Source organism: Varroa destructor, unplaced genomic scaffold, assembly GCF_002443255.2.
Source record: "Varroa destructor unplaced genomic scaffold, Vdes_3.0 BEIS01000007.1, whole genome shotgun sequence".
NCBI classification, from domain to species: domain Eukaryota; kingdom Metazoa; phylum Arthropoda; class Arachnida; order Mesostigmata; family Varroidae; genus Varroa; species Varroa destructor.
The window spans coordinates 250,912-277,626 of record NW_019211460.1 but is presented as its reverse complement, the minus strand read 5'-3'; the positions used below and the strand labels follow the sequence as shown (position 1 = coordinate 277,626).

Genomic DNA, 26,715 nt, shown 5'->3' with positions numbered 1-26,715 from the left:
CGTGGTTACCTTAGTGGCTTAACACCTCTCATTGTAAGAGGGAACTCATCTCTTCAACGTACATGCATTCTATTTTCGTTTACCACCCGTACCAAGCTGGCTTATATCATTTGGAGACTTAATCCCACTTGCCAATATAGGCTTTTCCACCATTAGCGTTGTAGAGATCAAACTAAGCATATGGGGTTGACCTTTAAATGTGAAAAATAGGCTCAGCTCTGATGACAGCCAGTTATATCCATGGCTTCCTCTTTCTGTCTTTATGGCACTCGTTGATTAGCGAACTACCTGAAGCAAAGCCTTGCAAATTGGTCTATAATTGAGGGGTCAATCATTTATTTCATGCTAGCTTCTCCAGACGACTGACTTACGATCTTTTGTTTATTTTGTTTTTTCGAAGCCCCCGGAATGATTTTCATTGCTTCCAGATGTTTTCGCCGCTCAGCGGCTCTTCGAATCATTAGTAAAGCTAGCGAGAGGTGAAAGGAGTTTCGCCCTTTCAAATTAGCACCTCCACCCACAGACGGCGCGAGGGGTTTTTAGACACCAGTAACATAGTTCTGTCTCTATACCAATCGTTAGTGCCCCTGCCGCCCCTTGTCTTACGTCAGCGCCCCCTATCGAAGCTCTATTGAAGGCAGTGTTGACCAATTCGGGAGTTGAGACGCCTATATCCCAGATGGCGCTCTAATCGTTGTCGAGTGCCTCATTCCAATTCTTCGGTCGACGAGTTATTGTATAGGAGTAAAGGGCGATTTGGTCAAAACACAAACTGGGACTTTTGAGAGTTGCTGGCTGCTATGTATTGGGCAAGTCGGCTGAGGGGTTGATGTAAGCCTCGGCCTGCCCAGCTAGAAACTAACGCGGAGAAACAGGCAGGACATCAGCAGGTCTCGTGTGTGCAGGGGGAAGATGTGGATCCCCTGATAGCAAGACTGAGCCAAGGCAATGAAACCCCAAGGCAGGGTTCTACAATACTTCGAAGTTGGGTGGTTTGGGGTGAGCCGGGAAGCAGCGGGAAATTGAAGCCTGAGCAAAACGACGGAAGGAAGAAGGGAAGAAGGTGGGCTGAAAGAACATGGCTACTGAGTCACCGGGCCGGGTGGGCGGCCGGCCGGCCGGCAAGTAGCGTTCTATTCAGAGAGCTCGAAGAGATTTTCGGAGTGGTGTGTGTTGTGTAACCTGTGCCAGGAGCTCGTATAGTGGTCGTGTGATGCTCGTGTGAGGGCCTCGCAGAACGAGGGGAAATGTAAGCCAAAGGGAACCTAAAGGGGAATATGGTTACCAGGGGCAATGGGGCCAATGTCCCTCGGGGGACAATGACTGCGGTCCTCACACAAACCTGGAGTCTTCTATAGACCACCGCCACCATTACCACGTACCTACCCATCGTTGGGTACGCCATAGAGAACTTAGGGGCGCGACAAAATCGTACATAGGGACGGAACGATAGAGGCACATTCCTGGTGGGCGTTGCTTATAGGTAGAAGCGGAAGAAGGGGCGGGCAGACAAGTGAAATCCATATCGGCCCGCTCTTCAAATGTGTTCGGCTAGACTGAGACTTACTAAAGCAGGCAGGACATTAAACGACTCCCTTGCTCCTCGCGATAATGTGTGTGTGTGTGTGTGTGTGTGTGTGTGTGTGTGTGTGTGCATCAAACATGCCTTTAATACTTCTTTTATCTCTAAGAGATATCCAACAAATATGCCTCCTGTAATATTCCTCCTATACCGCAAGTCCTCCTTCTGTAACTTAAGTAAAAGGACTATTTTTAGATATTTATAGATGTGACAAAAAAAGGATTATATATATATATATGAGGATGCTTAAAAATACTTTGGTAGATGCTGATTTGATTAATTTGGCAGTTTCTATTAAATCAGCCTGTCTATTAAGTATAATATCTTACGTAATATAAGAATTTGCCAAGCAACAAAAAAACGCGCTAATCTTCTAGGTACCAATAATATGCCTGTCCCATTACCAAATATGAACAACAGTATAATTTTATAAGTACATATATATTACACTGTTTCCGCACATCTCAGACGTAATATACGTGCAAACCCGAGTGCATAGAACACTGCCTCAAATCTTTTACGCACTGCTGGGCGTACACAACGTATATTTCAGCTCTCATGTAAGATTTTCATCTTCAAACTAGCTTATGCATAAAAATTTACCCAAGTTTAGAAGTGGATCTCGCTTTACCGGTAAAAATATGTTAATGTTATCATTTCATTTCTTCAATGCCGAGCTGGCATATCTATGTAAACGTGGGTAAGTTCCCTGACACCGGCTTTCCTTTTCGTGGAGACGACAGCAATTCAGTGGAATGGAATATCAAGAGCGTCAGAAGCACGCTCGTTCGTCTCCTCTTCCGCGTAGTCCTAAAAAGGCAGGCGCGACGGCATTGCAAAAGACCGCTGGCAAACAGCAAGCAACACGACTTAAGAAGAGAACTCTTGGGGGGGTAGAGAAGGTCGAGTTACGAGCAATTCTTAGAAAAGCTGCAAGCTTACGGAGTCACCGTTGTCAAAGTTAGCTGTTGTGAAAAAGCCAAAGGCAACCTCACCAGCGGCCAAGAAGTTTCCTCCTTAATGTTCGCTTTGCTACGGTATAGGAGATCTTTGGTTTTATGACGAGCCGCTAGAGCGACATCGAGCGGAATACATTTAGGACGTTGATACTGTCTGCTGAAAGGTGAGTCAGGGTAAAATGAGAGTAATCTTTCCGATGCTATCATAGTAGATCTACTTTAAAGGGGGGTCGGCCACTTGCTGCCCGACCGCCCGCTGTAGTGCCGTGGATGTGAAACAGTTTTTCGTCACCGCTGTTAATTTCGAAATTTTTTAAAAGCTTATTTTCGTAGACATGGCGCGACCCTCTCTAATGCGACACTTGGTCAGCGGTTATATCTGTGCTGTGCTACACTGACACATATGTTATGGGCTACTCGACGCAAGTAGAAACCGTATTGCGTCGTATTTTAGGCGACTTCCGGACGAGCCGCGCATTTTCATCGCTTTCTACCAGAAGGCGCTGCGAATCGGCTCTGCAAGACAAAATCCTGGCACGCACCCAGACGATAGAGCAGCTGTCCGATGGTACGGAGCATGAGGCAGGCAGGTGGCTGTTAAAGTTAAGATTGAGGTCTATTATAGGACTATGTTCCTATTATTACACATCGTTGCCATTCATATCTCTCTCTCTCCCTCTCCTGACATTTGTTGGCATCAAAGTAATTAAAGAACTGCAACAGCGACAACGGGGTACTAAACGAAGTTTCGAAAGTCTTCGCTCGCAATATTGACATTCCTTTTTACGCAACGTGTCTCCATTTCTCTTCTCGTGTGTCGAAGCGATGCCAGCAGTAGTATTTTTTCGCTTTCTTGGGCTGTCCTTAAGGCGCACGAGTGGCCTGATGCTTACACAACGACTGTCGGTTGAGCAGTGTGCTACAAGTCCCGAATCGGCTGCCGAGGCTCCTGGGAACTAAGCTGGTGAAGACCAGGGTGATTTTCCTAAGAAAACGTATCCACATATTCAAATGCCTTTAGCAGAAGAGAACTTCTTCGGGCCATTTGACTCCTTTGGGTTACGAAATCGTCAATTGGCCAAATGTTATGTACTAAATCACAAAACTTGCCGTTTCACTGAGTTTTCGTATGTGGGCTTGCGCAGAGAGTACTTGATAAACGACTTTCAACGGTGTATTATTGGCGGTACTCACTACGGCCATTTATATTCTTGGTGATAGTAAATAAAGCACTTATAGATTTGTTAGCGATTAGATGATGGCTCGTGCTCCAAATATTGATGTAGAACATTATTAGAAACAGTTACGTCATGCACAACGATTCAATCAAATCCCTTTGATCGTACTTGACTTCAGATGAATCATGACCACATAAAAGCAATAAAGTAAATTGGTACACTAATTAATAGGAAAAGGGTGAAAAATCAATAGAAGATGTTATAATAGCAGTAAAAACAAAGATAGAAACAAGCTATTTTCTTTGCAGAAAATGATCGACTGTTTCCTCTTCAAATGCCTTCAATGACAAGGGTTTTCTGAAGGGTACACTGTAATAGACTTTGGGAGATGTTACGTTCATAATCTAAGCTTCGCCGCAAAAATTGATTTCAAAATTCTAATTTGCGTCAAAAGATCAAATTGTAATGGCTGTCCCGAAAAAGTAGGTGGGAAAAAATATAAGAGAAAATGTCTGCTCCACGAAAACTCACAGTTTTCATGGGGTAAATATCTTCAGCCTTTATTATTGGGATCAGATAGATAGAAAATAGAGCGGAGACAAACATGCTATCTTGTACAATGCCTTCGGATAGAAATTCTAGATAAGATAGGGTATTAGGGAAGTTGGTGGATATCTGTTTGCAGGATAGGAACTATTTACTGTTGGAGTCGTTCATAGCAGATGTACATCAAATCAACAGTATCGTATTTGTTGTAGAAAAATTGTTAGATACTTTTTGTTTAGCGGAAGTGACCAACATACGTATACTCTGACACCCTCAAGTGCAAATCAACGAAATTATTTTCTAAAAACTTTGCCCATTGTTCAAAAGCTGAAGCATTACCATCCTCAACAAAGTTATCCGTGTGCAACTTATCTAAAAGTTGTGTCTACTGGCAATACTATACTTAACTAACTTGCCTTTCTAAACAGGTTCACAACAGGTCCAAGTCAAAACTCTGCGACTACACGATAGGCCGAGCACTAGGTGGTTAGAGAGAATGAACGAATCCAGTTCCCATATGGAGACGACCATTGGTTTGTTCTAAAGCCCTCATGACATCCGCTGCACAAAAGCGTTACCGCACGAAGTGAAGCGCGCACCATCGTGCACGACAGGACAAAAGCGTTACGAGAAGAGCAAAGATACTTTGCCTGTTCCAGCAGACAAAGTCTGATGCCCCGCTGCTACTGGTGCTGCTACGACTGCTGTGGATGAAGCCAGCCGATCGCGTTGTCCTGAACGCTGAGGGCATTGTGTACAGTCTACATAGCGATGAATGGGGACAGCGCTTTGCCTCGTCCATCCCGACTCTCAAATCTGCGTTCCTTACCGGTGTTTAACTATCACTTTTGTTTAACTACTCGGCAACTAGTCGGGGCTCGCCATTTTCGCAGTCGCTGGGGGTTCGACAGTTGGGAAAGCTGCGACGGCGTTTCGTCGTCGTTATCGTCGTCACCGACCAAAGCCGTGGGAAGGGGGCGGAACGGAGGCATCTGTCGTTCTTCTTCTAGGCGGTGACTGTATAGCCGAGAGAACTAGAGCACAGCTTGCAGTAGAAAGAGAGGTACAAAGGAAGGGCCTTATTCAAACGAATGCAGAATAAGTTGCTCCAACAAGGGCTACGAAGACACCGATGCCTGCACAGTCGCTGGGGTGAGATAGGTAAATGAATTAAGGTTGAACAAACGTTCTTTTGTTCAGGAGGGAGAAGGGGGAGAGGTCAACAATGGCTTACAAAGGGTTAAGTTCCTTCAACTTGAAGGTGCCTCTTGTATAAGTTGATGTTAATTTGTTAAGAATTAGATAAACATATTGGGTCAATTATTTATACACCTGATGATTTTATATCTATTGATGATACATAGATATAGAATTAGGGTGTGTAGGAAGATTCGCGAAGACGTTCTTAATCAGCCTTTTACTATACATAAAATTTATGCCATGAACCTTTCAGAACTTATGTCTTCTAAAAAAAAGTACTCGGAAAGACGCCTATGATACATTCTCTTAATATATCCCAAAAGTTATTTGTCAGCACAAATTAGGGCATAGCAAAAGTTTTCGAAAGAACGCTTAACAGCACTTCGGAATTTAAGGCCCAACTGCTTGCGATCTCTCGTCGAACAACTGCTATTCTAAAAGTTCCGAAAACTTCGATGTCCACAAATCGTAAATAACTTTTATTGAACTTTACTTCTTGTTTCCTTATTTACCGAGCTGTTTATTTTCCCTTCAGGAGCAGAGGGTTTGTGCGCGTGTGATAGATTCGTAAGACCTCGAAGGCAATTATTAGGCAGAGCTTTGTTTTATAGCGGTAGTACAGAACATTGGGATTGAAGATCTCTGTCGTAAGTGGAATGGGTCCAGACGTTATTGTTTTTATTGATTTCTATACGGGCTATTAAATCGGTTACTAGTCCTTTATTGACTAGTCGGTAGGATCTTATTGCCTACTTGTCGCGCAACTCAATTAAGGTAGCTGCATTGGCTGTGGAACAGCTATGCGACACTTCACGCTTGCCGGGACGATAGTAACAAACAAGTTCTTGGCTGGCTGACGCTTTCTCGTCAATTTTGCTGCTTCAAATAGGGGCAAAAATGAAAGCAATTAATCGAAGGGTATTAATTTAGTTCTAGGCTTTTAAACGCAACGTAAATGTAAAGCTGCTGTCGTGTACTAGCTAGTACCAACTGTCAGCCGGCTAACTTAAAAGTTGGCCCACGATTTTTGCTAGAAAAGGCAGGAACACATTTAGGCCGCACAAGAACACTAATTAGTTGTCTCATATTAAAAACGCTTCTGCGGAAATTTATCTTCTTGCTAGAATTAGTTGTTTTTGTTGGTAAGTACACCGGTTTATCGATTGAGTGGCATATGCCTATCAAGTCAACCACTACGCAGTGGTTCCTTACGCTTGACCCGCGATTCGTTCCTTCCCTATCGCTAGTTGTCTGTCCGTCTTGAGAGTCTATCCAGATGAGCGTGTGCTTGTGTGCCTAGAGGCCAGAGCCGTCTTCTGCCGTTCGGGGGCAAAATCAATTATCAGCTCGTTGCAGAGTGCACTGCTGCCACCATCCAACCAATCCACTACTCAACCGGGCAGACTAGCTTCCCTTCTTCACCCGCCAGAACCCCATAACAGCTACTACAACTACTACTAGCAGCACGGCCGCCTACACACTCTGTCCTACCACCGCCGCACTACTTTGCTTTGCTCCGGTTGTCGCTCGCCTTTGGCCCTCATCGCCCCTGTCTCTGTGTGTTGGTGTGCCTGTATGTGCTTGTGAGTATATATGTCTGAGTCCAACGGAGCGATTGTCCGTCCGTAACTTCCTCCAGGCAGTCAGCCATGCGCTTTTATCCTAAAGCTGGGAGCTGCCTGCCTCCGTTCTCCACAAACCCCGGGAGCCCTTACCCCATACTAAACCCCTTCCCAGCAGAGTCGTGTTCACTCCACCACGCGATCGACTTACGAGAGAGGGAAGAGAGAGCTGAGCAGCGCACACGCACCACTGAACGATCCCCCGAACGCCTCTTTCGAGACCTAACTCGGGAGCCTCCGTCAATACTAAGCTCCGATTTTCTACCCCTAGCTCGCCCGTGTCGTCCCGCCACTCGCTAGCTCGCCCATGGGCCTCCGCCCTGCCTCGCAAGCGGCTTCTCTCTACGCCAGGAGTCTCAAAGCGAACTGGGCTGGCGATATAAGGGTGGTGGCTGGGGGGGCAATGTGGCGCCCCCTGGTTGTGGCCTAAGGTAACTGATGAAGATTCAAAAGAACGGCTGCGACAATGATATGGCAAAAGCCTAATTTGTAAGCCAGGCAAAACGTTACAATTTGGTCTATTAACTATTCATAGAAATTAATCTTGGCCCCTTTTAGAAAACAATATATGATAAGCCCAGTTCCGACATTCATTCGATAGCCGCTGGTCTCGTACAGCTCCGAAAATATCAGCCGTTACAAGTACATTTCTTAAAAATTGCGACACCGCAGTTCTGAGTTTTTACAATCCGTTGGAGTTTCGCAGCTAAATAATTATAGCGGAAGTTAGATTTTAATATAACGGTAGCATTTGTGTGCTTTATGATTGGTTTTTTTATAAAACCGTTTTTTTTTTTTTTATATATTTCTTTATGGCTTGAATTACACAAGATACGCCCGGACAAAGCAAATATCTGCTTTTTTTTTGCGTCCTATCAGTACTGGAAATCAAAATGAACATATTATAGTCAGAACTATTATTGTTGGACGGCGCCTTGATTAACGTACATAGCCTTTAGGGTACATGTCGCTATGAAAATAAGGTGCAATTTAAGGACAAGAAAAGAATAATCCATTGTTTCAGTAATTATGTTCACCAGCGGCATCATGTACGAAGTCACTCGTTGCGAAGATAAAAAAAATCATGGGACAACACAAATTTCAAGCGTCTAACAGACACCTCTAACGGACAATACTTCAGCATACTTTGGTTTTACATATCACAAATAGAAATTCGTTAACCCAGCATGTAACTCATCTGGGTCATGCATTTTAATTCTAATCGCAGACAAATTTTAATTAATTGCTTTTTTTTATAAATGCAGTTTTCATTATCTTACACTTGCACCGGCGTATCAGCAAAGGGCCGTGTGTCTTATAGCTTCAATGCTGCGTCAGGTTGCTTAAAATTTAGTGTAAATTTTTGCCAATAGTTTGTTTCTCCCATTACTTCCTCACTATGTGTTTTTTTTCTGTTTATCATTTGAAAGCGCTTGCTCGCCTCTACAGAACCGTTATACCTTGGATGTATAATAAACACCATTTTTGACATATAGCTTATTTCGCCTTTTGTCGAGGTCCAATGCTTTGGTAGCTCTTTATTTATTGAGCCGTCTACTGACAGAAGTTTATAATTAAAAAGGATTTGTTGAAGGGTTGCTAGGTACTTTGGACTTAGCGAATGCCCCTTACCCCGGTAAATCATTGGAGTGTTTATCGACGTCGTTAATTGGTCGAGAGGAACGCTCGTAAAGCATCTTGATCCATGGGATTTCACCAAGAACGATTGGTCTAGATGTCCCATACACTGGATGATACGGAGCACAAAGGGACACGACTCTTTATTGTCTCTCGACGCTGCGTCACCGAGTTATACGTAGATGGCAGATTTTTTCGGAGAAAGGATTATAAGTGACCAGAGGTGATTTCTTTGCCTCGATGTAACGAAAAGGTTATTTCGAAAATACACTCAACTTCAAAGGTCGGTCAAATATGTAGGAGAATTATATACCAGAAAAAAGCCATCATTTGCATATGGTGAAACTGGAAGGATCACATACGTTCAACAATATTTGGGGAACGGCCGATCTATAATGATTTTATATGGCCATAGTAAACGAAGCCTCGTAGCAGCCTACGCTAGACGGACAAAGTCATCGTTCCTCGTAGCAACGCCACACAGATTGCAAGGATCGTTGAAGCTGCCAAGAGCTGCAAGCGTTTGAGTGAGAAGTTCTTTTGCATCCATGGTATTTTCCAGACCTTATACCAAGCAGCTGTTACCGATTCAGATCACTGAAAAATCAAATTCCTAACAGTATCGTTAAAAATTAGCGGAACGAAGTCTACAACAAAAGGCCTGGATACTTTTGACAAGACAGAGTTACTGAATCGGTTAAAGGATGGGAAAAGGTCGTGAACAGTGATGGCATGTACATAGGAAACTACTTTGTTGCTAGAATTCGATTAAAACTCTACACCTCTTGTTAAGCGAAGAACCATCATTACTTCTTGACGAATTTGAGGAGATGAAGCAAGTGCCTTAACCTTCGATGTTTTCTGAAATGGATGCAGTTGAAAGGGAGCCTGTGGCACTTTTAATCGTCGTGCCAGCGCAAAGGTTCTAACGTCTGAGAGTTCCCCACATGCTTACACGAAACGCCTTAGTAGTAAATTTAAATGAACTATGTTTATCAGTGACCAGTAGCTCGATGTGGCCACCAAACCGGCATGGCAAGTGCATTTGCCATTTAAATTTTACAACCGCTACCGCCTGGTGACCACACTGACCCTAACCCACATCCGCACATACAACATTCTGCATATAGTGTACACGCACCATTTCGTTCGATGGAGCAGGGCATGCAATAAAATCAGATGGGAAGGTTCATGACGGTATAAAAATCTTCCCTTGAAACAACCTCCGCTTCAAAGAACGAAGACTATTCGACTTCATCAGCTACCGCTGTCATCATTCACTACTACAATTCTTCAGACGATCTGATTCATGCGAAAGCTTTCTACTCCTTTGGCACTTTTATTGCGATTAGATAGTCAGCAAACATTCTTAAGGGTCGGGTTTGTAAAGACAGTCGCCTTTCATAGAGAGAATTGTGTCAAGCAAATGCTTCTTTTGACGTACGTTTGATCTTCTATACATGTAATATTAGAAGACGTTACGTCAACAGAGAAGGAACCGAGTAGCGCGTCGCAAAACGGAAACTCTCAATCGCATTCGAGATTGCCATACACTTGTTTGGATGTAACGTAGGATAAAGCAGACTACATACAAAGGGCTTCGGCCTAAAGCGACCTATGAAATTTGTCTAGATCTTGGAGGTATAAAAACTCTCCAAACATCTTTGATGCCCTCAATAGTTCGATAATATGCCTTAGAAAATAATATATTAAGCAGCAGTATGAGAAACAGTTGCGTCTAGAGCTTGTAGCTCAACATAATTTAGGTCTCTTTCCATAAATGCTGACGCCCTCCATGCCTATTAATGCTATCTGCAACAATCTACTATTGTCAAAAGCCTTTCAGGTCACATACAAATCAAAACTATAGCTCTATTCGTTCTTCGTATCGAGCAAGTCAGTCCTTTTTTTAGGTCAAAGTAGATTTAGGTTTGTTCGCAAAGAAGCCGTTTATGTGTACCGAATAGGTTGTTAGAGTCTGGGTACATGTATGTATATTTAAATGTCAGGTAAAAAAATGTCTTTTTAACGAGAAAAACTACTTTCATTCAATTACAATAGTTCAGTGTTAGACGGACTCAACCAACCAAAATTTGCTTAAAACAGACCCTATTTATTTTTTTTCGTTTTATGTTTCTTCTTTCTTAGCACTGATGGATTGACACGTCCTGATTCGGGGTCTTGTAGCATTCGTCGTCTCGTCACCTAGACTTTTTCGTTCCGTGTACTCTATACGGTGCCCAAATTTGTCAAGGAAGTAGATAGGGGGCGCCACCATGGCCTAGAGCAACGGGACCGATCTAGCCCCTTGTCTGTAGATCTTCCAGTGCCCCCTCGTCTTACAACGGGACGAGTGAAGCCATCAAGGGGGGTGGATATCACGAACCCAAAAATCGTCCCGTCTTGTGATGGCCTGTTTGCTCGTCGAACGTGATGTTGCTCAACGAGAGTGGATCGTTGATGGCCCTTGGCCGCGTTAGACGAGAAGATGGTAAAGCAGATATTGGCATCATAAGAAAATCGGAGTTTGGGTACGAATTGGAGACAACGACAAAGCATATATCTTCTATAAGCATGTCCTGTTTGTGGATACAAAGGTGATGGCCTCTGGAGCATGCGTAAAGTCGTAATTATACCTGTGACTGTCGATGGCGGTTTTATAGAAGGACTCCCATCAAAATTTCTTGTTATGAGAAAAAATAAAGGCCTGTCCAGAAAGGTTTATTTTCCTTCTCACCTAATTTGACCTTAAAGTTCAATCGATTCATTTACTCAAAAGTCCTCATTTCGTTGAAAAAAAAAACTACCGTTTAGTTTCGTATTGACAGCCTCTTACTAGTAGCTGTTGAATATAAAGGCTAACAGGCTGCATATAATACGCAAAGACTTGAGAACGCAATCTTGCAACACTTCACAAGGGATAAGATTTGCTCATATGTACTTAGTGCGTGCCAAGCAATCTACTAATTCGATGTTCCTTGAAGACAAATAATGGATATATAGTACCAGTCATATGAAAGGTAAATGAAAGTTTATGACTAGATGAGCAGGTCTATTTAGTATCGTTGAGAATAGTTCTTTCCGACAGCACGTATCCACAGTTCCTCATTGAGACCCAATTTCTTTTCTCTTTTCTCTTAGATATGCCGCTCATGAAACGGCATATGTGTATGTGCGTGCTCAAGCCATAGTCTTTCCTGCGATGGGGGTAGCAAAGCGTATTTGACGGGATGGCGTGGGGATGGGGGAAGAGGGCAATATGGGAGCAAAATTCGAAGGGCGTTGTAAGGAACAACTGCTGAGAATCACCGACGAAAAGCGTAAAGCCGTTAAGAGCTTGTCAAGCAACGTACGTAGTCGTTGCCAGGCGAATTGCGATGGCTTATGTGTGCGTGGGTAAAATTTATGGCGATTCAAGAGAACCGATTCAACAAGAAAAACAAAAAACACTAATAGGAAAGCGGCGATATTCCTGGTCAGCGTTACGCGACATTGGCGAAAAGGACGCTAAACGAAGAGGAGACAAAGACAATTTTCGGTACTGAGATAAGGGTTTCATGAGAGATAAAGCCAGTATGTATGATTTTCATCAATCGGCAAAGCGACTCAATTATGAGATACAAGCTAAAACGAATCAGTCTCAGTATTGAGCATCAGCCTAACATGTTCAATATATCATTGTGTCAGTTATAAAGTTTTTGTATATTTTATGTCGGTTGTAAGCGCCTTAGAATGAGACAACCTAAAAGCCTTGAATACATAGGTATCAGGAAGTCGCAAAAATCGGAAAGAAAAATAACACTAGACTGTATTTCCTTCAAATCCTACTACCTACAAACTGCGAACGCAATCCAGGCCAGCTTTGTAATTTACTACAGAGATAATTCCTTTCCTGTGTCAGCAGTTTCTCCCTGAATCTATCAGACTCATGCGTATGTATGCGGGATATGCATCGTAAGCATACGATCGATATCCAATCCTTACAAGACTCGTGAGGACTGCAACAGGATCATACAGAATAAATTATAGAGGTTAATCATCACAAACATACCCAGACAAATAATGTGCGTTTGCTTCAACTTTGGCAAACAACTGGATACGATTACTGTCATTTTTTACATACAGAGAAACAACTGGTGAAAGGATAGAGCAAAGATGGAGTCTGGCAAACAAGCAAGTGAAGTGCTCGACTGTTGATTGTTCGAGAAGTTGTCGAGCTCCAAATAAGCAGTGGGCAATCGTTGCGGTACTTCGGTGACGACGACGATCTCTGAGATAGGGTGAGTGAGTGCGTTTTTTTGACTGAGTATGCTCTTCTGCTTGGCCTTGCAGCCAGGGACAAGGAACCTAGAAAAGCAAGAGAAGCCTAACATCACTATGCCAAGAAGAGGCATGAAAGAAGGAGCTGATGGGGCAGAACCTGCGGTTGAATGAGATTCTAAAAATATTTGAGGTGAAAGAAGTCAAAGACTAGACTGTATTTTGCTATGGAATTTTTACGTTGCTATGATCAAAAATCAAATATATGTTAGATGAAGTGCTATAAGTAAAAATGGTAGTAAAATATTACAAGTATTACCATATTTCTTCTACGAGTAACTACACCCAAGGTTTGCTTCTATGTGCTGCGACGTACTTTGCTTATAAGTATACTTCAACAACAGCTGTTGTTTTTGACAATTGCTTAGCAAGGGATATTCCACTTGCTCTAACCACAATACTTACTAGGTATGACTGTTACTGTAACATCGGCACGACCTGTGTGACCTATTGGGACGGACAGTTCCATTTGCCCATGACCCATGCTATTTTAAACGAAATGGGCGTATTAAATAAACATCTAAAAAAGCATACCTTTTTTTTTCGCTTCCTGGGAGTTTTATTTCTGGGAAAAATCAGTTCAGAATCCGTTTGTAACCACCCATTTACATGTGATCTCTTTACCCACAAAACCAGGTAGAGCCAATAAAATCGAACTAGACGAGACGCAAACAATATATCTGAGTTAACCGATAGTCAATGACCGTAGTCTCTCTGTCTTTCTCCCTATTATAACTGTCGTAGGTTGTCGATGTTAGAAGTCACAGGTTAGATGTACCATGGTGAAACATAGTCGAGACAATTTTAGGAGGCCATCAAATACAATTGTCCCTATTCGTGAAGTCCCTTAGCACTCAGGGGTTTATATCCTCTGGACCACAAAATAGATAGGGAGTGCTAGCGACCTTTTCTGAATGTATCGTATAGCACTGCACTTTCCCAATAACACGGTCCTGCTCGCCAATCCAATTTGCCTGGCTGTATGCACACACAAACAGCTATATACAGTCATAGTGCATACCGACTTAGCACGGAAGAGACGTTCCGGGTACTTGGGCAAAGCGGGCAGGAAATTACACGAACGATAGCGACATGTCTAACAAGGCGACCTGTAGCCAGCCCCCAGTTTCATACGAAGGGCGTCACCTTTACAGTGGGGCACTAAACCGACATTTTGGCCCATCGAGTAGCTGATCCAATGTCGAATCGTTGTAGCAATATCTATCACACTGTAATTATATGAGCTGCTCAGCTCTCTAAGTAATTCTATCCTCTTATTAGAGATAGAATAACTTAGAAGTAATTCTATCGGGACGTCAGTAGTTCTAATACGGTGAATGGTTTATCCTTCATTAGATAATAGCGTGTCACACCGAGGTACGCATCGTTTGGTTTAGGTACCCTCAGTTGCGTTTAGCGGGAGTTTAGCTGGTAAATGTTATTGCACTACAATTTTACATAATGTTCGATAAGTTCATTATTAATGGCGTCACTTGCTTCCGTTGAACAATACAACAACAAAATTTGACCTGGTCAAAATTATAATACTATATCTTTTGGAAACTTCATCAGTTACGTAACAATTGATCATTGTCTTCGTGGTACTCATGCCTCGAAATACGGATATGTAAAAATACGTTTTCCATAATAATTCGATAGTTTAACAGGATTTGACCTGAATTTGGCTCCTAAATCAGTGCTAATGAGAATTACATGCGAATCTGTGGAGGGCTATGGCTCATATGTAATGCATACATATCTTCAATATGAATTTGGTTTTTACTTGTTTACAGTTTTTTCTTGTCAGCTTCGATGTCCTTAATCAAATACTGTTTTCGGTTAATCTATGTGTATGTCAGTTGAAACGGCTGACGGAGGTTATTTATGACCGATAACACTGAAAGCAACCGGTTTAAACGTTTGTTCAGAAGACCAAGTCGACAACTTCGAACATTCATGAAAAAATCTTCATACAGTACCATTTGCATGATCAGCCAAAAATACCGAAGCCGTGTTGCCTCTCAAACTATAGCTCGCTATTTGAATTGACCGCCAAAGAGTCACTACTAATTATTATGGGTGAGGAATTATCTCGAAGCGTTTTCGGAGTTCAGAAACGGAATACGGGTATGTAGCAGAAAACACGCGACTTGCAAAAGTCAGTTGTTACTTCGTCAACTATAAGAACCATCCGATGGATACCCTTTATAGGAAAAGAATTGAAGCCAACTTAAAATTGCGATCTGCCGCGACGAAGGGGCGACCAAGAACAGCCAACTTGGCTAATTGGCTACGTTTGTCACATAGAACAACACGTCGTTGTGCATCAATACGAGTTTGTCAACAAGATCAGCGCGGGCGACATCACCCCTTACCCCATCACTAAGAGATATCTTGACAAGTCAATCGATATGTTGCTTTCGGCACAACTGTGGCATTCCGAAGGATCCGCAAAGTATGTAGCGGACCCGTTTCGATGTTTTCTAGGAAGAATTCGGCGAAACAAGTTCCCATAGAACCATATAAATATTTCTATAGCTCCGAATAAATATCAGATAACCTATTGCGTTCTGATCGTGTCCGCTCCGAAGTGATAACAAACAAACTAACCTCTTCGGCGATGCTGCCTGCAATGAACGTATACGTTATCAAATATTGCTTGCACTGAGATATTAGCCTGCTTGGTCTGACTGATCAACATCCGACTCTTCTGTCTGTGAAGTGACGCCAGCAAACGCCCCTTCTCCACGCCTTTCCGAATGAAATTATAGCTACTGCTAGATATCAGGATGTCGATATATTTTATCAAAAGTATTAATTTAGATAGCATGAAATGCTCTGCTCTTGTTTACAGAGTCTACAAACATAGAACATTGGAAAAATTAGTTGTTATTACACTCGTCAAAAGTCCGAACGGTATCCGTATATTTAGAGGCATAGAAATACTATTGAAGTAAGTTACGTTTCTATATACGAGCGGCTATCTGGCTAGCTAATGAGAAGCCTTATAAATTTCTACTAGCAGGAAACAACTCTTCAGGCCTTAAAGCTACATGACTCTAATTAGTCACTCTAGTTAGAAAAATTGGAAGTACTGACGGGTCTCGTTTATTGTGGAGAATCCTACGTTGTGACGAATACGATTCGTAGCTTCGCCATAAGCCCTCTAATTTTTGCGATATTTTTATTATAAATAAATGTCTTTGAAATCTTTTAGAAATTTCTAAAAAAGGAAAACTCATTTTTGTTTACAGTTGATTAGTTCGTGCAGCTACAAACTACCAATAGCTGCTACTAGACAGCATGTAGCCTGGCTCCTTAAAATCTGCTTTTTGGACTCTCCTTATACCTGTATAGGATAGTGTCTCCTAATGGATAGCTTCAGGCGTCTACTGTAAGATTGCCTAAGCTGACCAAAAGCTATTATATACTACCTCATAATTTCTATAGTAAAAACAAACTTAATGCACGTTAATTTTTGTTTGAACGGTTTAAACATTAAATTTTTTGCATGTTTGCAACAACTGACTCATCTGTCTGCTGCTCCAATAGGGTATGCTAATATCTCTCGTCGTGACTAGGTGGTATGGCAACGGCGATCACTATTGCAGAGTATAGCGGGTGGGAAGTCAGTCTTGATGATGCAGCGCGGCTTCTTACCCTAGTGCAGTGGACATCATTTCCAAGGGGGTCAAACAGCTGACGTCAATGTATGCTTTGGCCTATCACGCGTTATAGCATTAGCGTTCTCCTCTGCCTTCTGTGAGCTAAATGATCCGCTTGATGGATAGTAGGAAACCGCACTGTCTAATGACCACCTCGGTCGGTTTGATGGACTTCTGTTATTTCTGCTGACTAGAACTAATATGGCTGCTATAATCAACTGGTTGTGACACCCCAAGGTAGCTATTACAGGAGTGTGTGTTGGCATGACGGGTAGATGGGCCACGGGCGAACGAGTGCAGCCGATATTTGACCCAGACTAACGGAGGACTAGTCGGGTCGGTTGAAAATTTTTTTTTTTTATATAACCGTATGTACATTCATTGACGCAGTGCAAAGTATCGAGCGACCAACGTCTTTAGGGTTTGACCCTTTCTTCTCTCCGGCCTAGTACAATAATCGCGATGATGATGATGATGAGCACGACTTCCGGAATGAGCCAATCTGGGCTGAACTGAAAAAGGGTGGTGTTGGCGGTACCATTGCACATCGATGATATGAACCTTTTTACCGGTGTTAATTTATAATGCACTAAAGGCAAGCCGACAACCTAAACACGGTGATAATTCTAAAGGTGGGCAATTTCGCCAGATACGCTGACTTCCAGTTTCTGAATATAACAAGTATAGAAAGAAAAAAATCCATTCAACTAAACTGCTCACAACAGAAAAAAGCATTGTCCAACCAGACTGGTCGCTGCACGATTCTTAATGGAAAATTTCAGTGATCATACTACTGATTGTCATTAAATCTGTCCTACTGACAATTCCCTTTCATGATCTGCTGATAATTTCTGAATGACTTCTTCATCTAGTAGTATAATATAAACTATGGCTGAGCGACTGTTATTTAATATAATGCATTGTTGTCACATTCACTGAATCAATACCTCAACCCCTTTCGTCTCTACACTAATGCTTATTTACGTGTGCCTAATACTATATCTGGGTACTGCATGCATTTGAAAAGCAACAAGAGACCAAGAACAACGAACCACAGATGAGTATTTGAAAAATAACAAAATAACACCTGTCCAGCTGTGTCTCAAGCCTAACATAAGGATGACCGAAAAAAGAGCATTGCCTGGGTTTTATCTTGTAAGTAAGAAGTCTCTCTTTATTGAAAACCCAATCCGCCAGAAGTATCGTGCAATGATGTCGAATTCAATTACTGGCAAACTTCTTCTAACGGAAAAAGTTTAGTAACAAATCGATATATGGATGGATTTTAAATAATGACTTCCTTGAATTCGGTGTATGAACGAGAGGATCAGTCAAAAAGTGGTTCGTCACAAAGCTAAAGTTGTTTTCAGATACCGACCAACTGAATCAGTAAAACAGTAACGCTGACACCATAGGTAGAACTGTTAGCCTGGGTCGCTACCCGAAAACGAATCGCTACTTAGGTATGAAGGTACCGAGCGGTCAATTTCGACCAACACTATTCGTCCAAAATGATCAGCTTATTACAATTTGTTAGAATAAGGGGTGTAAGCAAAATGGGTCTGCCGTAGAATGAGACGAGGCTAGCAAGAGGCAAAAATGGGTTGATCATTAGGAAAAATACCGAGCCCTGCTCAGAGCGCCTCATAGCTTCCGACTCTTGACACTTTTAGAACACTGCTACGGGAGCCAAGAGATGAGCGAGCTCGGCCTTGCAGTCGCCCATTTTAAACTAAAGGAGTCCCCCGTGGCTGGCATTGGTAGCATTCTTCCTCTCCTCCATATATAAATATACATGTATATATAATGGCGCCCTTACGCCTCCAGTGACTTGATGTCCTAGGTCGTTGCTGTAATTTTTTTCTCGCAGAAGTTCATATTCCCTGTGTCATCTGCGCTCTAGTTTTTAGTGGGTTTCAAACCCATATCCCGAAGCCGAAAAACACTCCCTTCTTTAACCTAGCATAGGAGATTATACGTCGAGTGATGGAAATCATATCCGCTTTTTTTTTTAGCTATGGACTATTATTTTGTCCTACATTTTGCGCGCGAAGCTTATGAAATCGTCGATCTCACTCGAAGCTACAAGGAGACTAATAAAAGGGCATATGAGTAAGCCGGCTTGTGTGCGTCTAGAGTACAGCTTATATACATCTACAAATACGAAAATCGATGAGAATTGGTTTCACGAAGTGCTGCTTTTAAAAACTGCGATAGTCGCTCATGAATTACCCGTCCGTCTCTTCTTGCTAGCGGTCTATTCATATTGGAGAAACACATCCTGAAGACTGTTCTGTTTAAAATGTTATCGACGCTATATCTGGGGGGTACGCATACGATGTTCGTTTACTGGCTAATGTGTTTTAATTAAACCCATATATATAAATGTTTTACAGATTTCACCTGTTAAACTTTAGCGCAGGACGAAAAAAAAACGACCTATTTTTTGCATATTACGCCGTGCTCTTAACCACCTGAATTGAAATGTACTATTTCATAGGAAAAATACGTTTCCTGATTTCAGCTGATACATTACATGGTTTCGTTTTTAAATTCGATATAGGAAAAAGGTACATGACAGACATTTTATCCTTAAAACGGACGCATTCTATAGTCTAGTTTTCTATATACTCCGATGGTACGGAACTATGAAATAGTGGTTTACTATAATTTGCTTTATCTTAGAAACGCCAAAGTGATTCAAACTGGACTTCGTGTCTTTGGAATGCTGCATACCTTAAAAAATTTGACGGCCAAACCCCCAAAAGCCACCTACGGCCGTAACTACTAAACGTCAATTATATGTCAATTAAAATCTGTGTTGTCTAAACATCGCTTATTTTTTGTCGTCAACCACTGTAACTGTCTCATAAATGCGTAAGATCTATTTAGACAATATACGATTCAGCTTAGCAAGTGTCTGTCCCGATTCAGAGGGACCTCTGTTGATCTACTGGTTATACGGACAACTGCGTTGTCCTCAACGACGCCCAGCGCCTCTATAAGCAATCAGCCAGACAATCTGCCCTTTATTGCAGCTGTGACCGACGAAGCTCTTCAGAAGATGAGTACCAAGGGAGTATTATAACAGTAAGGCCTGCCAATATAGTTGGGAGCTTCCAGTGTCGAGTATGATCTACTATAGCAAATGAGAGAACTCTGCGAATCCTAACAAGAATCCTGTTGACGCGTCGTTCACTATGGCTGGACGCTCGTTAGTACAGATTCTGCAATAGCAAGAGCAACCAACTCGGGGCAAATAAGCTCAAGCTTCTGATTTATCTCGTTTCAGAGGGCAGTTCCAGAGAGGCGGGATAGCCGCTCGGCCATTCACGATGCACTCACCATGTACGTAAGCATGAGTACTTATCGTCCGTGTATAAATGTAACATTCAATCTTGTATTCCATGACGTTAGATAGTTGGTTCATCGAAGTCGTTACATTTAACCAGCTGCCATTGTTGGATGCGCCTACCCAAGGTAAACAGCCAAGAGCGTCTTCTGCCTTGTACTGGAAAGCAGGCGAAGTCTGTTTATGTCCTTTTTAAATATAGACAATCTAGAAAATCTTTCTACTGAGCTAAACTGGTTGCCGCACTGGCTTGGTCCTGCGAAAGAAGTCGACGACAAAAACTTCATGTCTGAATGGACTCGCTTTGTACTTGTAAATTAAAAAAGACTTGTCTCGAGGGCGTACGCGCATTAGTGAGCAGCCTACCGAATTTTTTGCGACAGGTTGAGGTACATTGCACCTCGTTAGTGCTTGGTCCAATTCGCTCCTACTTAAGAATTGGTCCAAGTGGAAATAAATCATTGCCTGACGCAGAACGATTTGTATTAATTCGTCAATCATAACAATTTAATAATTATTATTAACAATTAAGCAAGACTAACTGCAATTAAGCAAAAATATCAATGAAAAAAGCAATATTTAGACATTTGCGCCAACAACGGCTTTATTGGAACGGAGATAACATGTACCAAACGAAATAAGATACGTTGATGAAAAGATTACACTTAGAGCCACCTGGCGCTGTTCCTCTTTCTTAAAGGGGCTTTTCCAAGAAGCGAGACGAGATTCCGAACATCCGGCTATGTCCCCCTAGTTTCTTGCCTGAGGAGTTCCCTAAAAATACATTTCGTACAAATAATCCTGTTACCTTTGTATGGTGCTAAAATCGATAAACATTTTAAGGTTCTTAAAAAATATGAATCAAAAAACAGGTAGGGTAATAACGCTAACCAGCGTCAATTAATTCCGATTTTGTTATTGAACAAAAATTGCACGATAAACTTATTTGCTAGCCCATCCGAGAAGATAACTTCGATGGGATGATATGTATCTAAGAATTTAGGATCAGTAATAAACCGTTAGTAAAAGATCGCAAATACTAAACGCAACTTCAACCTAATTCTATCCTGGTAAGTATGCCCCTGTTAATAACAGTGAGCAGACGACAGCTGTTTATCCCTCGAAGCCGGTTCATAGGCAAACCACTTCACTACAGGTCGAACGTAAAAATGGCGCCAAGTTCGAAATACGAATATACACTATAAATATTTTTTCGTCTAAATTCATCATTATCTTAATGATCATTCTCTAAACGACAGCTCGATTGCGTTCTACGAAAGCATAATATTCTTATTAATACGACCATTGCATGTTGTTACATTTAATACGGATAAACTTCGTTTTTTTTTCCTAATTATTTAGAAAATTCCTTGCCATGATGACATAAACTGCCAGGAGCAAAATCGGTTACATTTCTACTGATCGCCCTAGCGGGTGTTAGGCAGATGTCTGTCGTCTGGTAACAAACGAAAAACGCGGGTCAAAAGTGAGCGAAAAATCTATAAAATCGATTTGACAGCAACGCATTGTTTACCTGAAATTTAAAATGACCGAACCCGTTACACAGTCTAGACGTTTTAAGGGTAAAAATGTTATTCGAATTGACACTTATTATTGACTACTCACGTAAATAGAGCTCGTGCAGAGGGCGAGTCCCCAGTCGACTACCTAGCTCCTGTATACATTATTATATTACCTCGCAAATGTTCCGAAAAGTTCCGACAGAATGATGTCCTTCAAGTTTGAGGAAATCATTCTCATCAGGATAGGGTTTGGCCCGAACAATAACTTCAAACCTCTGTTACGTCCCGTTCCGGTTAGAACTAGATTAGGACACCTAAAGCTAAACGTCTTCTTTTAATTAATAAACTATTCTTATAATTACGAAACAGATGAAATCTATGTAATACAAGGATTTCATGCATACAACACGTATTTAAAATTAAGACAAGCATCGAACATTACGATTGTACGTTGCCATATCACACATTGCTAACGTTAAAGAAGGCTCACAAAAAACGGCAGCGGTCCCCGCAAGCCTTTCATCATTTCAAGCTGACAGATGGTTGATAAAGATATATCTTGACTATGTAGAAAGCGTCAAGATGAATTTGTCTAAAAAAATTCTAGGCCAACAAAAAGCTCAACAGATCACGCCGCCGAATACGTTAACAATGTCAGGACCACAAGCATTTTCCAGAAATAAGTCTTCCTTCACAGACATAGTCCTCGATCCTACGAAATGGGAGTAATCACACTACAAATATATATATGTAAAATGAACACGGCTCCAAGTAACAGGAGACAGGCGCTAAACAGGTAATGGCCTTGAAACTTCTAGCATCGTATTAGTTATTAAGTTATGCAAAGTTACGAAACTTGACCGCAAAATTGTCAAACACAAATTGTATTCTTATGTCATGCGACATCTTTGGCTATATCTATACGGTCAGTTATTACCCGTCTATAATTAATATTCTGGTCAGATAGATTTACAAAAAGATTAATCGTTGATCCCTTTTCGAAACAGTGTAAACTTACCTACATGCATTCTGCCTGTTATGGTGCAAAATTAAGACGAAGACGCAGGCAATCGTAGACCTCTTTCGATTTAACTCTACATCAAGTCTTCAACAAAACAGTATCTTTGTCGTCACTGTAAATTCTCTGTCTTAGCGTCGTGTTTAAGATTCTACCATCATCGATAGACTTGTACGGACATATATAAGCACATGAGGACAACTTCTGCAGTGGCTACTATGATGATTGGCATTGATGGTTGGATAATTCATAGATGGCTGGGATAAGCCTACAAATAAACCATCTAGCCCAGCGGTCAACCCATGCTGTTCCTCCCCTGACTAGCAGCGATCGGCCTTCTTCTGTGGCTATTTACTATTACGAACAGCCACATTGACGCCAACAATTTTCAGTGAAATATCCCGCCGCCTCTTCTATTCTCTTTTCTTTACGACCCAGTCATCGAATGCGCGAGCCCCGCAACAGCAACGGCATTAGCGAATACTGAAGTGATGCTCGAATATCAGTGACGCCGTCAAGTGCAGTCACTCTGCAAATGTGATGTGCTCGTACTTCGTGTCGACGACTTCAATCGGCTGTGCTGATGATCACTGTGATCATGCTACTGTTGGTGATGATGGCGACAACGATGATGGCTGCAACGACGAAAAAAGATGGTGCCGACAACTTTCCGTTCAATTCTCTTTTCGGTGAATCTTCAGTGACTTTCGTGTTTGCGACGAAAAGTATGACGGCAACGCTTAACGTTGCTATAGTCGGTATCAATATTGTTGCTATAATCGTTGTTGGCTAAAGGAGAAATGGACTGATGTCAACACAGACGCCCTCGTGCACACATGCGCAAACAGGCAGTCGACAGACGTACAAGATCGACAGGAACGCGCTCGCATGAAAAGACGCATTGGTAAAGAAGTCCTTTTTTGTTTTCCCTCGTCTCGTCTGCTGTGTGCATGTGCATCGTGTCTACGTCTGTGTGCGTGTGCATCGGTTTGCATAGTAGACCTCAACGATAGAAGTAACAGTAACAGAGGCTACCACGGACACCGTGGCTACCATATCAACAAGCTCGGTTGTCGCCGCTGCTGCCTCACTCACGCATGGTCGTTGGCCACTGATGCTGTCGTTGCCGCTGCTAGTCAACAATTGAACCAAATACAGTGAATCGCTGCACCTTTCGTGGCATCAGGGCCCAGGAACTGCGGCCAAAAGAACAAAACAGCTCCCAGGAAACAGAATGGAGACCAACAAGTGACAGCAACCGCGACAGGGCAAGACCAGGTAGCCACAGCAATAGCGGATGATATCCGAGGCCATCGCTGACACCAACAAGAACGCACGCAGGACATCTAGCAAAACGAAGTCACGGCAGCAGCAAAAACCGACCATTGACTAGGCAGGCAATCACAGAGAATCAAGCAACCAACAAATCTGCTGCTGTTGCCGTGGCCAAGTACAAGAAGTAACTACTTCTTCTTCTGTCGTATTTCAGTATCGCTTTGGCGGCCTATCGTTCGTTTAGATTGCGGCACTGTTTTTCCGCGCACCGGCATCGCTACGAAGTCACTCTCCGTTCGGTGACATTCGTTTAACGCTGTCACCACAGCTCAACCCTGAGTTGGTCGAACCGAACCGGCCGGCCGCATCAACAAGGAGCGAAAACAATCACGACAACAACATCAACGATAGCGTTCAAACGGCAATCCGTCTACACAGATTCGTTTGGCAGTGGTAAATATCCCTTCTGCACAGTCGATGGATCCTCAAAGCAAAAAAAAATGAGATAGAAGATATGAGAAAATAGGGAAAATATACGCGGGAAGTGGCATGACAATGTGTGATTGAAAAAGAGGGGACGAAAGAAACAAAAGAAAACAACCAGTAACAGAAATGAATGACACGTTTAAGATTCACAGTCGACCATTTTTCTATGAACAGTACACGACGTGTGCATATACATAGGCGAACGTGTATCTAACAGTCACAGAAAAGGTGGCGAGGTTAAAAACGTATTTCAAGAGTTTATTATGCAGACCACCGTAATGAGCGGCATGAAGCGTAAGTGTTACTCGAATCAATCTATCCTGGTTGACCAATAACATTGACGGCAAAATCAGGACAATGGAAAGGGTATCGCACCCCTTCCAAGCACATCTCATCATCGATCAGCTAAGGACGCGTTTGATTCTTTTTCTGCTGCTATAATCTACTCTGTTCACACGTACGGACAGGCAAAAAAGATGTTGGCCGTCTTAATTTTACGAGAATTTTATTGGTCGCACGTGATGCGCTATGGATGCTAGTTGGCGAAGAGTGTTTATCTCAATTGAAAACTCGATGTTGTTGAAAGATTTCTACCTGTGTCGATAAACTGACGTAACATGGACAAAACGTAAAACGTTTATGGTTTTTCAACAACCAACTTCGTTAACAGAATTAGATTGATTCGTTCAACTTATTCGAAAATAGGGTGCCTACGCAAAACACCATTGAGAACTAGCGCGATTCGTATGAAATGCTAAATCCCCGAGATGACGAAAACTTTATCCTCGTATGTAACTATATAGTGAAATTGAAATGGCGATAACCAAAAGTGCGTTACCTGCAATATTTGGAGTTGAGCTATAAAAATATACAACGCTACCTTTTTACATAGGTGTCGAAGTGTCTCGTATTCCTCAGCCTCTATACCTTAACACAGTTCATTGTTACGCCAGCTGATTGGTCTAGGCTTTCTTGGCCAGTAGTTATGCTTTACCATATTTTCAATAAATTTACTTTCGTGACTACGCCGCCGTGGTATTTTTAGTTGTTTTCGATGCATGAGTTCAGTACTGCATTGCTTTGAACTCAGTCAGTGGGTCCAAGAGAACAGAATGCCCCGGAGTTCAGGTGCCTTGGAACAAACTCGGAAGCAACAGTTTCATGAGTTAACCAAAGGAAAACTTTACCACTCGGTATTTAAACCTAACGATGTGTTAGGTGAACATATTGTCTCGAGAGGAGACCTTAAGGACACATTAAGTTATCAAAAAATGTTTCTTAAAATTAGTTCTTGCCATCTGTAACTATCTATGTATCTTCATATAGACCCAGGATCTAAATATGGATCTATGTTGCTTCATATTTTAATATAGTATCTAAAGTTGCTTCAGTAAAACAATGGACTAATCAATAAGTAGTTTCTTCTGGATAATGCTTCTTGGCCACACGGCTCCTATTCAATATGGCCATCTACAAACTGCTAGCGTCTGCTGCTTATGCATTATGACAAAATTACGCTGTTCGCATGGAGCATTATTTATGGCAACATGTTCCCTTAGCTGAAATGGCATGCATTTTTTTTTTACCAAATCACGTGGTGGTGCCTGTGTGGCTGGCTGATTATTAATGCCCCTCAGCCATTTACCGCCACCGCCCCCTGTGTACCTTGGCTCCTTTATACTGTTACTACAACAGGTTACATCGAACATGCGGCGATCGATAACACAAGTGGCTATAACACAACTTGGCTTTTTCTTTCATGGTTTTTGCTTTATTGTAGCGCTTTCGCTTTATCGCGGTTGCTGATTCTCTCTCGGGCTAGTAGCGGCCCGTGGCGAGGTGAGCTGTTGCTGGGCGCTGACTCGGGCCGCCGGTAGCAATGCTGACGCCGACACTACTGACAATAGCATGACTATCCGTGCTGAAGCAGCTGTGTCGTCCCGTTCTTTGCTTGCCTGCTCAGTAGCTACTGCTTGCTCGATTGGGTACCTTCCTTCGTTGTAGCCTGTCTGCTCTAGTCTGAGTGCTGGGGCTGCGACTGGTCGTAGTGATAATGCTATGACTGGCTATTGATGTATTTCTAGTCATACAAAAAAAAAGAAGTTTTTTCTTTTATTTTTGGGTCGGTCGGTCGGTCGGTTGGTTGGTTGGTCGGTCGGTCGGTCGGTCGGTCGGTCGGTCGGTCGGTCGGTCGGTCGGTCGGTCGGTCGGTCGGTCGGTCGGTCGGTCGGTCGGTCGGTCGGTCGGTCGGTCGGTCGGTCGGTCGGTCGGTCGGTCGGTCGGTCGGTCGGTCGGTCGGTCGGTCGGTCGGTCGGTCGGTCGGTCGGTCGGTCGGTCGGTCGGTCGGTCGG

At 42.5% G+C, this 26,715-nt stretch overlaps 1 protein-coding gene and 1 long non-coding RNA gene across 3 annotated transcripts in view; one reads left to right on the top strand and one right to left on the bottom strand.

Moving 5' to 3' along the window:
* srl (PGC-1 family member spargel) overlaps positions 1-20,431 on the top strand; it is a 40,436-nt gene extending 20,005 nt beyond the window's left edge. The window contains exon 7 of one of the 2 annotated variants that reach the window (XM_086974363.1): positions 20,003-20,431. In XM_086974363.1, coding sequence (XP_086830489.1) covers positions 20,003-20,131 — 129 coding nt within the window. In that variant the 3' untranslated portion in view covers positions 20,132-20,431. Of the gene's footprint in view, positions 1-10,873; positions 11,404-20,002 lie in introns of those variants that run through there. The other variant, XM_086974366.1, reaches the window with a different exon arrangement.
* A 209-nt stretch (positions 20,432-20,640) lies between these two features.
* LOC147754161 (uncharacterized) lies at positions 20,641-26,646 on the bottom strand. The gene is made up of 2 exons (XR_015316571.1): positions 22,604-26,646; positions 20,641-20,836 (listed from the first exon to the last, which is right to left on the bottom strand). It is a non-coding gene; the product is annotated as an uncharacterized LOC147754161 (long non-coding RNA).
* Between the last annotated feature and the right edge of the window lie 69 nt (positions 26,647-26,715).